The 14,845-nt window shown below is 35.9% G+C and overlaps 1 protein-coding gene and 1 non-coding gene across 2 annotated transcripts; both read left to right on the plus strand.

The window, feature by feature from the left end:
* The first annotated feature begins 1,988 nt into the window (after positions 1–1,988).
* On the plus strand, positions 1,989–2,149 carry LOC148767554 (U1 spliceosomal RNA). The gene has a single exon (XR_016034131.1). It is a non-coding gene; the product is annotated as a U1 spliceosomal RNA (small nuclear RNA).
* Positions 2,150–12,200: 10,051 nt separating this feature from the next.
* LOC105955003 (uncharacterized) lies at positions 12,201–13,308 on the plus strand. Its single transcript, XM_012978708.2, has 2 exons — positions 12,201–12,831; positions 12,926–13,308. Exons 1-2 carry the CDS (start codon positions 12,201–12,203, stop codon positions 13,306–13,308), a joined length of 1,014 nt encoding a protein of 337 aa, XP_012834162.2.
* Positions 13,309–14,845: the final 1,537 nt, after the last annotated feature.

Genomic DNA, 14,845 nt, shown 5'->3' on the forward strand with positions numbered 1-14,845 from the left:
TATTAGACGAAGCAATAGCTGAGGGGAGTGTTTGCAATTGTCGAAACGACAGGGGTGTGTGAGTTATTTGCTCATTCCACAGGAGTGTCTCTGTAATTTATCCTTTAATTTATACCACAAATTAACTATACACTATCTATAATAGTAAAATGTCAAAATAAAAATTGTTACCCATAATATTGATGCAAACAAAGAACAACATATTGCTCATTGAGCAGAACATGCATAGATAAGTATCCCACATAGGAAAAAGTCCCAACTATAAACTTTGTAACAAAGGTATAAATAGAAGCTCAAAGTGTTTGTGAAATTCACGCAGTTGCGCAGTGTGCGCTCGCCGCTTTTCAAGCAGCATACGCCACTTTTTTTAGGGTCTTTTCCTCATTAGGAATTAGCCCTATTAATTTTGGTTTAAATATCTTTTATCAAACATCAAAACTCTACATATGTTGGAGAAAATGCAGCAAATATAGAAATTTTTTTCATAACTAACATTGCCGACACGTTAGTTTTATACTCCCTCTGTTTCATAATATCTGTCACTCTAGATAATTTTTTTTGTTTCATATTATCTGTCACTTTAAATTTCCAACACTTCATTAATTACTTAATTTTCAGTTTATAACCTAATTAACTCTTTCTAACACTCTTTTCTTAACTCATTTCTCTCTCTTATTAATTACAAGGTAAGGTCATTTTAGTCTTAAACCATAGATTTTCCTAACATCAAAACACATTTAATGAAATTCTTAATATTTGTGTAAAGCTAAAAAACGACACTTAAAATGGAACGGAGGGAGTATTAATAGCCTCTCGTTTTATTAAAAATTAATTGTTTGCTTCATTCAGAAAAGCATAGCCTAATGTTAGTGAAGTTTAAATCTTTTCCTATTAGTTGCTCAAAAATTGGTATACGAGATGGCTTTAGAATCAAATTCGATTTGTTTGAGTTTCAAATACGGGTCTAGTTGGTTATGGATTATCTTAAATTTTTGTTTTCCTTTCTTTAGGATTAATTTATACAAATTTGTGGGGTAAACAACGTAACCAAATTCTCCCATATTCTTTTTATTGCCTAAACCCCCCGTGTTTCATTTTTCTTGCATGAAATCTTCATTACCGTTAATAGTTAACACCGTTAAGTATATAGGGGATTTTATACAAGTTTTTCGCAACACAAGGGGATTTTATGCAAAATTAATTTATTCATTTAAAATTCAAATTATTTTCTTAATTAAGGAATACATCTATTAATTTAAAATACGAAAACAAAAAAAATTAATAATATTTGAGATGGAAGTTGGAACGAATTGTAAAATTATTTATGTTATTTTCACATATAGTTAATTCATAACTATATGTAATATAATTATGCATTTTAAAAAATCAATTTTTTAAATACACTAACAAATTATATCATATAAAAAATGTTTTTTTAAAAAACAATTCACCGCACCTATTAAATTTCTATTTTCCATATTGTATCTGAACAAATGTGTCCGACTCAATTTAAGAATATAATATGAAATCTAAACGAATAAATCAATTTTTCATAGAATCCCTTTGTATTGTAGAAAATATGCACTAAATCCCCCTCTATTAGTTAACGGAGTTAACTTTTAACACTTCGTATAAAGTAAAATTAAACACAAGGTTGTTTTACGCAAGAAAAAAAAACACAAGGGAATTTGGCGCAAGTTTTCCTTAACACATGGAGATTTTATGTTGTTTACCCTAAAATTGTGTGTACATAGTTATATTTGCTTGCAAAAAAATGGCGACAAGGTTTTTACCTTTATAGAGTTTTGTTGATTGTGCTACTGACTGAGGGATTTCTTAAGCTTCGACGAGTAATTCAATTGCAAAGATGAAAAATGCTACAGAAAGTATATAAGTATTAGGAATTACTAGGGTTGTCCCACATCGATGAATAAACTACTGATGGTGTGTAGAAAGTTTTATAAGTTAAATAATTTTGTGCAAGAAACTCACTTACCTGGACGGGGTCAATAGGCAATCAATAAGACCTATGGCCTATGCTGGTGACCTCCATTGCACTTTGGAGGGGTGCTAGTGTAAGGTCGGCCCAAGAGGTCGAGCCTGCGTCATAATTTGTGATAGATGGGGCATGCGTTCGCGCGGCCCCTGCCCAATTCTAGTTTAAGATTTATTTCAAATGTTTGTATTTGTAAATATAGATTAAAAGTTTGTACTAAAAAAATGGAGCTTGTTGTAGTCATCTTGCATTAGTCATAATTCATTGTTGTATGAGGGGTGCTAGTGTAAGGTCGGCCCAAGACGTCGAGCATGCGTCATAATTTCTGATAGAGGCGGCCTGCGTTCGCGTGGCCTTTGCCCAATTATAGTTTAAGAAAATGGAGCTTGTTGGGTCATCTTGCATCAGCTATAATTAATGTTGTATTAGGGGCAATTTGCTAAAGAACCCTAAATAATAGATATTATAGGAATAAATTCATGTCATACTTTTTATTTTTCTATTGGATATTTTGTGGCAAAAACACCCCTAATAATTTAAGAAAATAATTATTCTCTGAACTTTTGGCCACATTGTTAAACTATAATCCCTTCATTCTCTCCCCCAAATCACTAAATCAAATATCCATAACCAACAACTTCGATTTCTCCAGAAAAATTGTTTCTAAATCGCAAACCCTTGATGCGTAGGGTTTGCAGTTGGTCTTCCCATAGCAATTAAGAATTTGCAGTTCGTCTTCCCGTAATTTGCAGTTCGTCTTTCGACAACAATTTAGCTTCAACTTGTATTTTTTTGTTTAGTTTTCGTTTGCAATTTTTTTTATGGATGTTGGGGCTGCTGTCGAATTTATTGTGTTAAAACATGTTGTTGTTGTTAAGTTGGTGTACAAATTACTGGAGAATACATTTAGTTGTTCCTTAATTTGATAAAAAAATGTAATTGCATATTGCACTTTGCAAGTGAAGTTGTTATTAAACTTATGCAGTTCATCTTTTTTTTTAATTGAAGTCGTTATTGTTTGTTTTCATTTCATGTTTACATTCGTGGGTGACCTGTTGTTGTCCTCTCCAATTCATATTTGCTAGTAATTTCAGTATACATTGTATACTGTTTTATAATGGCAATGTTTGTTGTATCTTGATGTTTTTGTTATGCATTATGTTGCTAATAATTTGGTGTGCATTGTATTGTATTTTCATATACTCGACTTCAGTTTTCCCTTTTCACATTTTTGCAAGAAGTCCTCTGTTTACATTTTCAATTTGCATTTTGCAGTTGTTGTTTAAGGTTGCATATGTTGTTTACTGTTTGCATTTTGTAATTCTTAATTTTTATCGTAGTTTTTCTTCATGTTTTCCTATTATTCTCCACATATTTGCAAGAGGTTTTATATTCACATTTTTCAGTTCTTGTGTTAAACTTGCATATGTTATTTTTTGTATGCAATAACAATCTTTATATTTTTGTTATTTTCCTATTATGTTGATCTGTAAATAATAAATTTTGGTTAAAGTTTGCAATTTATTTATTTGCAGGTTCAGGATGGTACACTGGATTGTATGTTTACTTTAACCCTTGCACATACATGTTGATAAGCCAATAGGATGAGAGATGTTCATCAAGAGCGCAAGTGAAAAAAATGATTGTTTATAACTCACATTCATTTTAGTATTTCAAGACATTTTACTATTTGTTGAGCAAATTCCATTTCTTGTAAAAATATTACCCATCGTTAAACTTAAACCATTACAATTTTTAATTGCAGTTTTTATATTATTGTTGCATATTCTATAATGTTGTTATTGATTAACTTTTCAGTTACAAATTGCAATTTGCAATTTGCAATTTCTATTTTATTTTGCAAATTTATTTTGTCTATCAAATTATTTTTGCTGTTCATTGAAGCAAAATTAATTAGAAAATTTAAATATATATTATAAATTATAAGTTCACGAAAAAGAATAGTGAGAGACAAAGATACGTGGATATTAGAGAGAAAAAGAGACGAAATCCCTCGTCTCCGGGACTCCTATCCCTTGGTCCGATAAGTATTTGATGGAATGATGTAAATTCATGGTGACTCAACGGGTCGTTAGGTTCTCTCTACGCTCTATTTCCTCTGACTTCTCTTTTCTCTAGGTTTTCAAATTAACAAATTAAAAATAATTGAATAAAATGGAAAAATCAAAACTTTATATTTTGAATTACCACAACCCACGCCCCCACTAAGCCCCATCCCCTAAACCCCACACACACCCCGTGTCTGCCATGGACGCCAATTCCATGGCAGGGGCACCTTCTTCCCACATTGACCATGACGACCCAATTTTATCGACGACCACTCTGGACGGCACTCCACCAGCACCACACAACTTCTTCACCAAATTTTATTTTCCCCAAAAAATCATTGTAACATAAAAAATCGATGTTAATTCGAACAGAAAATAAAATTAATAGGTTAGATAAAATGATTACTTTGACTGCAGAATAAATTTGTGAAGATTTTCTTCAAGCTCAAATCTCAAATTTGGGTTGTTTTATGATGTTTTTGTGCAACTATAAGGGGAAAAAAGAACTGTGTTTGAGAAACGTTTTTGGGTTGTTGTGTTTTTGGAGAGAGAAAATAATTTAATTATGTGTATGATTTAGTAACTTTTGTGTGGGATTTAGTATTTCAGTTTGGTAAATTTAATGCACAATTGTTGTAATATTTACTTTTGAAGTTGTAATAATGTATGGTAATGTTGGTACCGTATTTACCGGTCAACACAAAACGCACAAAAAGAAAATCAAAGCTAGCTTAGAATTGAATAAGAAGAGAAGAATTAAACTAATTCAATTGAAACGAGGGAAATAAATTTGAAACCATGATCAAAACTTAGGAAAAAAATCGACAAAATAACGGGCAAAATTTAGAAAAATGCATGTTAGAGAATATTATATTATAGAACTCTTGTAATATTAGGATTCTGGTATGATTGAGTTACCTAGATTAGTTAGGATTTAGTTACGTTGTCAAACTCTATTACCTTACAATATTTCTCTATATATATTCCATGTAATCAACCCATAATATAATGGGGGTTTCTATTACGTATTATTATTTCTCTCTTTCTATTCTTCCTATATGGTATCAGAGCACCAGGTTTTTTAACCTAGCCGTCTTTCTTCTCTATAGCGGTGACCACCCAATTTTCTCCTTCCCCTTCTCTATGGCGGTGACCACCCAATTTTCTCCCTCCCCCGGTGGTGGTACTCTTAATATCTTTCTTTTTTCTATTTTTTTCCATGAACACCACCCGAATTTTCTCTCTCCCCGGTGGTGCATCTTCTTCTTCTTCTTCTTCTTCTTCTTCTTCTTCTTCTTCTTCTTCTTCTTCTTCTTCTTCTTCTTCTTCTTCTTCCTCTTCTTCTCCTCCATGGCCTAAAACCTAGCCCCCGCTCTCTTCTTCTCCATGGTGGTAACTTATATTTTTTTTTCTTCCAACATCTTCTTCTTCTTAGTCGGTCTTCCCCTTCTCATATCTTCTCTCTCTCGACAAAAAAATAAAAATAAAAAAAAAACTCTTTTGCAAGAGCAATTTATTTTCTCTCTCCCGTTATTATTTTTATTATTATTTTATTTTCTATCATTTTGGCAGATATTTTCACCAATGATTTCACTACTGCTGGATTTCAACGGTATTCTGTCCAATCTTCACTTTTGGAGTATATTCGTTCCGACTGCGGGAGCGTGTTAGCAAGTGATTGTCCAGTCTTCACGTTCGTCACGTTTCGACTGCGTGGGCGTGTTAGAGAATATTATATTATAGAACTCTTGTAATATTAGGATTCTAGTATGATTGAGTTACCTAGATTAGTTAGGATTTAGTTACCTAGTCAAACTGTATTACCTTACAATATTTCTCTATATATATTCCATTTAATATTTCTCTATTACCTAGTATGATTGTAATATTATATTATAGAACTCTTGTAAAATTAGGATTCTAGTATGATTGAGTTAACCTAATTAGTTAGGATTTAGTTACCTAGTCAAACTCTATTACCTTACAATATTTCTCTATATATATTCCATGTAATCAACCCATAATATAATGAGAGTTTCTATTACGTATTATTATTTCTCTCTTTCTCCTATTCTATTCTTCCTATAATGCACATAAAAATAAATGTGAAGAAAATTATAATTAAAAATTTATGAATAATTATGAGAATCAGGATAACAAAGTTTCGGCCCTGGCTCCGTAAACCCTTGGTTAGCACTTGAGGAAAATCCGACAGTCACGTTCTTGCAGATAGCTTGTGATATTGTATTATCCCTCAATCCAACTCTAAACATCACATCAAATTCCAACGTGAGGCAATAATGTGTTTACAGTTGCGTAAAGAGAATCCACGTTTCTTGCATCCCGATTAGACGATCTGACGACTGTCGTTGACCAATCATGCGAAATGCAACGTAATAAAACATCCAAATCAACTGCTGAATATAGTCGATTAAGCCTTAATTGACCATGGAACACGTACATAGTCGATTTAAGGTCCAGTCTGCGCGAATGTCTCTATCCACGTTGTCCTCCGCCCGATCTACCAAAAAAACTCTAGATCTGCCTCCCTCGCGCCGTCGCAACACCACACCATCCCATAATCCTTGCAACTTCATCTCATTCCATCCCACACCTTGTGACTTCATCCCACCCACAATCCTGAACCCAAACAAACCATTTTTCCATCTCCAACTAGATTTAGATTAAAACCAAAAACATAATATAGATCGAAATTGAAACCAAGTAGACCAGAGAAAAAAATTTAGATATACTCAAAAGATATGGTTTTTCGGCGTCGATGACTTGAGACAAGGTCTTCACTCTCCGCTGGCGCTGCCATCATCTCCGCCTCCATCGCTGCCATGGTTTTCACGTCTCCATCGCCAATGACTTCAGACATGGTCCTCCCTCCACCGCTGGTGTTTCTGTGAGTGAAGATAATATAAGAGAGAATGAAGAACGATGAAGATTAGGGTTGGGGTACGTATGGACTTTATAAGGGTAGTTTGGGAATTATAGAAATTCATTTTACTGAAAATGTATCTAAGGGAATTTTCTATAATTATTATTAAAAGAGTGTTTCTATTAACCACATTTCCTAGATGGGGGTCTGCTAACTTTCCCTATTATTACTTTTTGTTAATTTTCTTTAATTTCCCACAGGGTATTCTTGAAGATTGATTAAAGTTGGAAGTGGGACTAGTTTATTTCCATTTTTATTTTTCACCATTTTTCTATAATGGAAATTTAATGCATATAATAAAGGGTAAATTTTATTTTGCACCCTGTACTATGCAAAATGTATTATTTACCCCCATGATGTATAGAAAACATCAAACACCTCCCTGCCGTTAGTTTGCTTTCCTAATTCCATTAGTCAAACCTTTTGAGCGGATGTTGCAAAGAGTTGTTGGCTTTTCTTTAACGAAAATACCTCCAAAAATCTTTATATATAGGTTGCTTAGTTTTGACCATTTTTCGCTCTTTTCAATCCTTTTTTTTCAACTTTATTCAGTCATTTTTTTTACTTTTTTCAGTTTTTTTTTTCTCTTTTGTTTATGCATACAAAAATTGAAGTCGAATCAATAAGAAAGAAACTTTGCAAATCATGAAAAAAAAAACTGAAAAACTCTGAAATCTAAATAAAACCCTAAAATTTAAATAAAATCTTACGAAAGAATTGCAAATTAAAAACGAAGCTGTCATATTATAATGGCAAAACCCCCCAAAAAATAAAATAGAAAACCCCGAAAATCAAACACTAAAATCGACCAAAAAAACCCTAATTTAAATAAATGCTAAAAATCGTCAAAAATCCATAAAAATAAATCTTAAAAAATTAGAGATTATATCATACATAAAGCAGAGTGAAAGAGTCATTTCACGCTCAAATTTAACAACGTTAAAAGCTGGACCATTGACCGTAAAAATAGGGGGGCGTTTGATGCTTTCGATACTTCGGGGGTAAATGATACATTTCAATAGTATAGAGGTGCAAAATAAATTTTACCCTATGATAAAGACAACTGTAATACATTTATGTCCACGAAGATAAATTTAGGTAATATAATGGATGATTTGAAAAAGAATTTATTGGGTTTGATTGAATATGTACAAGAAAGTTCGCCTTTGGCTACAATGAATTTCGTTGGGGAAAGTATATAATTTCGTTGCTAATTTTATTCGCAACGAAAATAAGTCATTGCTAGCTTCGTTGTCTTTTATTTGTTACGGAAAGTTCGGGGCAACAAATTAAAAGTTGTTGCCAATACATTTAGTTTGCGCAACGAATTCATGTCGTTGGCAAATATTTGTCGTTGCCTATACATTTAGAATGCACAATGTTGGTAATTATATATCGTTGCTAATGTATTATGTATACACAACGAATTTATTTTCGTTTCCAACGAATTTATTTCATTGCAAAACATATGGTCCGGATTGTTATCGAAGCCAGACCCACATCCGTCAACCCGACCCACATCCATTGGACCACAGAGCCAAGCCGGACCCGCATCCATTGGACCACTGGCCACTTCCGAATATGAATAGTTGGGTCGAACTCACGGCCGGCCCAACGGGCTGTTAAATGTTAAATATATGAAAATATGACAATCGAAGGAATTGAACCCTGGTTGATTTGAAGTTAGAGCCACTTCAAACCACTGGGCAACATTATATTCTGCAAATTGGCTGAAAATAAATTTACACAAACAAAATAGACAAGGTATAATGTTTAATATAGTTATATAAATAAATAATATGTAAAAAAAATAATTTACATTAAAATTAAATTATAAATATAACATCTTGTCATTAATTCTCCACTATTAATAAATGTATATATACTTAATTTTTAAAACCATATAAACAATTGACTTAACAAAAAATGCATGAGTTAGTGCTAGTTAATATGAATAAATACGATTTTTCTTATCATATTTTATTTTATTATATATATATATATATATATATATATATATATATATATATATATATATATACCTAATTGGGCCGACCCTATGGGCCCCAATTTATCTAATAATTGGGCCTAATACACAAAAGCCCAATCACCTTAGGCCCATTACACAAAAGCCCAAGCACCTTCAAAGTAAGGCTTGGGCTCAACAAAGTAAGCTCAACCCAATCAACGACATATAAATAGATGTTTTTACTCATTTGTGAAGGTACGTTCTATATTTCTACAACAATCTAGAGTTTTATTCTCTCTACATCTCCACGATACGTACATCTGACCTGAGCATCGGAGGGATTTCCGCCGGATCAACCCCCGGCTTAGTTCACGTGTCTTCATTTCGCAGGGACCTCACGATCATCAAGTTGTCAAGCTACTGATCCGCTTTGCTCTCCCAGCTCGTTTTCTGCACTACCCCAGGTGATCTAAGTAATTACTAATTAGCATCATCATTTTGGCGCCGTCTGTGGGAACGATGCAAACCAGATCGCGTAGCCAACAAGATCCTTCTGAGGTGTCTGCTCGGAGAGAAAATAACACAGCTAATAGCCTCCCAGTCCGTGGAGGATCTGGCTTGCCACTTCCTCCACGTGCCGCGGATCCGCCTCACGAGGTTCAGGTGATCCCCCTCGGGACCCACCATTCGCCGATCCACCATGTTGGGTATTGGACACGTGTACGCAGCAGAAAACAAATATTTTATGCGATTTAAACAACTTTAAACACACATAAACACATGCCCGATAATTGAAACAATTTATTGCGTACCTTTGCGCTTCCAGCGAAATTTAAAAGCAACATTCATGCTTAATAATTTAACTAAATTTAAATCAATTAGCATGCTCGCATTTAAATCAAATGTCCATGCTCGCGATAAATAAACAATTCCATGTATTCACATAAAATCATACAAGAACGAACATAAACATTCTATTTAAACGTAAACGAATCAAGGAACAATGAATTCGTGAGTTTACCTCTTGAAGCGTGAGGTAGGCGGACTAAGCAAAACAGGATTGCTACGGAAACCAATCCATACAATCCGGAAGGGGGCAGCAGCGGCGGAACAGCAGCAACGGCAATGCGAGTCGTGGCGGCGCGTGTGACTCACGCGCGGTCTTCGGGCGGCGCGTGGGGTTGCGTGCGGCTTCGGCTCGTGCGCTGCTCCTCGATTCTTCGATCTTCGATCTTCCTCCTCTCGGATTTCACCTCGTATACTTCGATCTACTAAACACGTAGCACTAGACACGTAATAGTTAGAAAAATGGAAGAAAAAAAAAAGAAGGAAAGGAATACCGAAAGGGATCGGCCAACGGATGGCCGATTTCGGCAATTTCCGGCGACGGCGCGGTGGCCGAGTGGAGATGGCCGAGAGAGAGAGAGAGAGAGAGAGAGAGAGAGAGAGAGAGAGAGAGAGAGAGAGAGAGAGAGAGAGAGAGAGAGAGCGGCTAGGGTTAGGGTGTGTCTATGCAAGACCTATAAATCAAGTATTTATTGTGTCTTGCATAAAACCCTAGCTGGCTTAAGTTGGACCGGGCCCAACAGCTTAAGTTCGTTAGTTCTTTTACTTGTTCGTCTATCTCAATTCAATGATCGGAAAATTGTAACGATTACATTTTCGGAATCATTGTAATGTCCTCGTCATTACGAGTGCCAACGCTCGATTTCCAACTTTCCAAAAGTGGAAACCCTAATTCAGTGCACTTTCTAAATTTGGAAACTTCCCGATTTAGAAAGTTCACTAATACGTTTGCCTATTCTTTTCCTTTTCTTATTCTCATTCATAATTCCAAATTACGAATGTTGGACCCAATCATATTGACTTCCAATCATGCAAAGATAAACCATTTTATCTCTGACCGTTTATTCAAAGATCTCATCTCATGTGCACGAGCAGTGTGACCCTCGATGGTTCAGGTATAAGCTAGCCGTGGGCCCACAACCCTTTGTGGTCAAAACTCGTCCCTTAGAGTTATGATTAAGATGAAGCTCGTTTCACCTTAATCACCCAACGAATCAAGATTGGCGTCTAGCAACTACGCGTAATGATTCCCTAGATACAAATGAAGTGCCTGCAAGAACCTTCAGATATAGTTAACGTACAGTACGGTCCCTTCGATACATATGTCCCGATTGAACTAGAGGCATTGGTTCATCGAGACCTCTTTATTTGTTCAATGACGGTGCGATCGTTCTAAGTGTTGTAATCGTTATGTGCGTGACTTAGAGAATCGAATTCTCTAATCATCACCTAGTCAGCTCTAGCGAGAGACTTAGAATGATTACAAACTATCAGAACACACAGGACATCCAAGACTATTCTAGCAATCCAATCCCCGACTACAATGCACAGACCTCCCACTAGATTTCGGACTGCACGAACACTGGCCCTTGGGATGGTCCTCGGTGGAACTCAGGGACATGTCACGATACAGCTGGTCCTCTAATGACCACGGTGATGTCTAGGTCATAAGGACTAATGGTGTACAACTATACCATAGATATCTCTACTCGATTATTGGGAACCACTTAGAGATTTCTAGGGTGAAGAAGTTCAGTGAAGTCGTCAACTTACGAGCACCCACTTATGCATGCCGATATCACAATATCGTTTACTGATGAGATGCAGTACACATACACTAAGTGCTAGTCTCTTAATGGGAATGACCGATATCCTCATTTGTGGCGTAACCCTTCGACTAGGAACACGTTTAACCGTTATAATACTTAAGTAAATATCTCACGATCCTAACGATCAATTACTAGCACTTGTAATAACTGTAAGGACTATATCTATGCTTGTGACAAAGGGACAAAGATATATAATGCCAATGTGTTTTATCATTAATACGAATAAAGGTTCGTTTATTACAATAATAAATACGAAAGACCACAACAAACGCTCCTAATGCAATACCAGCGCCAGCTCCACCTGTGGTGCAACCTATGGCACCACCGCCAGTCCAGAACCAAATAAGTGTCTCCTCCTCCACCTCGGACCCACGGTCCCGAGTGCAGCTATCCACCAATCACAGGGGGGCACAGCCTAGACAGCAACGTCAGCGCTCACCCCACGGGGGAATGCGTCTCCACAGAGAGTCCCTCTCTTTAATGAAGGAGAAGGCGAGGTAAACAGCAGAATGTCTCGCCAAATCCTTTCCCCCAACCGAACAATCCAATGGGTAAAAGAATGCCCGTCCAAGTAAGACGCAGCCCTTTCACCATAGACATCCTCAACGAGGTATTACCTCAAGGAGTGAAGATCTCGGGGTTACCTCAATTTGAAGGGACCACCGATCCACAAGAGCATATAGAGAAATTCAACGCCATGGCAGATTTGTATGGCCCGACGGACGCTGCGATGTGCAAAATGTTCCGCACCACTCTCTCCAGGAGAGCTATGAATTGGTTCAACTCTCTACCCACTGGATCGATTGGCACCTTGGCTCGGCTGTCAACACGGTTCACCAACCAATTCGCCATCAACAAGCAGTATGCCAAGACCCCAGCCAGCCTTTTCTCTGTAGTACAGAGAGATAACGAAACGCTCCGCAACTACATCAAGCGTTTTGTAGAAGCCGTCCATGAAGTCCCCAGTGTAGGGCAAGACATGCTCTCTGGGATTATGAAACAAAACTTGAAGCCGGGTAGATTCAAAGAATCTATCGCCGGAAGGCCTCCAGGCAACCTAGAGGAGTTGCTGAACCGAGCTGAGAAATACGTGCGAATAGAGGAAGCTTCTACCCATGCTCCTCCCAAGAGGAAGAGGGAAGATGGTCGACAGGACGTTAGAAGACGAGATGATAGACGTCCACCACCCCCATCTCAAGGCCAATCGTCTCCCTCATACAATCGGTTCACTCCTGCTAAACACTCGCCTCACTGAAATCCTTCATGTGATAGAACAAAGAGGTTTAGCAGAACCTCCACGTCCTATGCAGCCAAATGCGAAACGAGAAAAGTCGAATCGCTACTGTCGATTCCATAAGGATAGGGGACATACTGCCAAGGACCGTGCACAACTCAAAGTAGCCATTGAAAGATTGATCAAGCAGGGCCACTTAGGCGAGTACATCGATAAGACTCGAAACAAGCGCCGTGAGGACCTCCCACGCCGAGATAACAATCGAGATCAACCACACAAAGAGAGGAGGGAGGTCATCGGCGAGAACAAGATAACAATGATAATCAACCCACCCGGGGAGTCATTGCCTTTATCTCCCGAGGACCGGCGGGTGGCGATTCACAAAATGCGAGACGCAACCTTGCTCGGTCAGCACGTATGAATCAAGAGCATGCCTCTTCATCCGCGTCTATCTACCAGATACGGAGACCCGATAATAACATAGTATACACAACGAATTTATTTTCGTTGCCAACGAATTTATTTCATTGCAAAACATATGGTCCGGAATTTTATCGAAGCCAGACCCACATCCGTCAACCCGACCCACATCCATTGGACCACAGAGCCAAGCCGGACCCGCATCCATTGGACCACTGGCCACTTCGGAATATGAAAAGTTGGGTCGAACTCACGACCGTCCCAACGGACTGTTAAATGTTAAATATATGAAAATATGACAATGGAAGGAATTCAACCCTGGTTGAATTGAAGTTAGAGCCACTTCAAACCGCTGGGGCAACATTATATTCACCAAATTGGCTGAAAATAAATTTATACAAACTAAATACACAAGGTATAATGTTTAATATAGTTATATAAATAAATAATATGTAAAAAAATTATTTACAATAAAATTCAATTATAAATATAACATCTTGTCATTAATTCTCCACTATTAATAAATGTATATATACTTAATTTTTAAAACCATATAAACAATTGACTTAACAAAAAATGCATGAGTTACTGCTAGTTAATATAAATAAATACGATTTTTCTTATTATATTTTATTTTATTATATATATATATATATATATATATATATATATATATATATATATATATATATATATATATATATATATATATATATATATATATATATATATATATATATATAATTGGGCCGACCCAATGGGCCCCAATTTATCTAATAATTGGGCCCAACACACTAAAGCCCAATCACCTACAATTGGGCCCATTACACGAAAGCCCAAGCACCTTCAAAGTAAGGCTTGGGCCCAACAAAGTAAGCCCAACCCAATCAACGACATATAAATAGATGTTTTTACTCATTTGTGAATGTACGTTCTATATTTCAACAACAACCTAGAGTTTTATTCTTTCTACATCTCCACGATCCGTACATCTGACTTGAGCGTCGGAGGGGTTTCCGTCGGATCAACCCCCGGCTTAGTTCACGTGTGTTCATTTCGCATGGACCTCAGGATCATCAAGTTGTCAAGCTACTGATCCGCTTTGCTCTCCCAGCTCGTTTTCTGCACTACCCCAGGTGATCTAAGTAATTAGCATCATCAGTATAATAATAATAATAATAATAATAATAATAATAATAATAATAATAATAATAATAATCTTATATATAAAAGAAAGAAACGCTAGGGCAACCCTAAGAAACCCTAATGTCATATTTGTAAATTTTTTTCAATTTTTATCAATTTTTTATCCCCTTAATATTAATTTAAATATTACTTTCGAATTTTATCATATTTGTATCCCCTAAATATTATTTTAAATATTATTTTTTATTTTTTATCAGATTTTTGTCTACTAAATATTATTTTTTTATTTTTATCAAATTTTTATCTCCTAAATATTATTATAAATATTTTTTTTTAATTTTATCAAATTTATATCGCCTAACTATAATTTTAAATATAATTTTCAACTTTTA

The sequence above is a fragment of the Erythranthe guttata genome, chromosome 10, assembly GCF_056151865.1.
Source record: "Erythranthe guttata isolate IM_541 chromosome 10, IM_541, whole genome shotgun sequence".
Lineage (NCBI taxonomy): Eukaryota > Viridiplantae > Streptophyta > Magnoliopsida > Lamiales > Phrymaceae > Erythranthe > Erythranthe guttata.

Excerpts from the sequence above, each read along its gene's own strand:
- LOC105955003 (XM_012978708.2), top strand. The coding sequence starts at position 12,201 with ATGGGTAAAAGAATGCCCGTCCAAGTAAGACGCAGCCCTTTCACCATA. Across the intron at positions 12,832-12,925 it reads TAGAAGACGAGATGATAGAC|AACAAAGAGGTTTAGCAGAA; the intron begins GTCCACCACCCC and ends TTCATGTGATAG.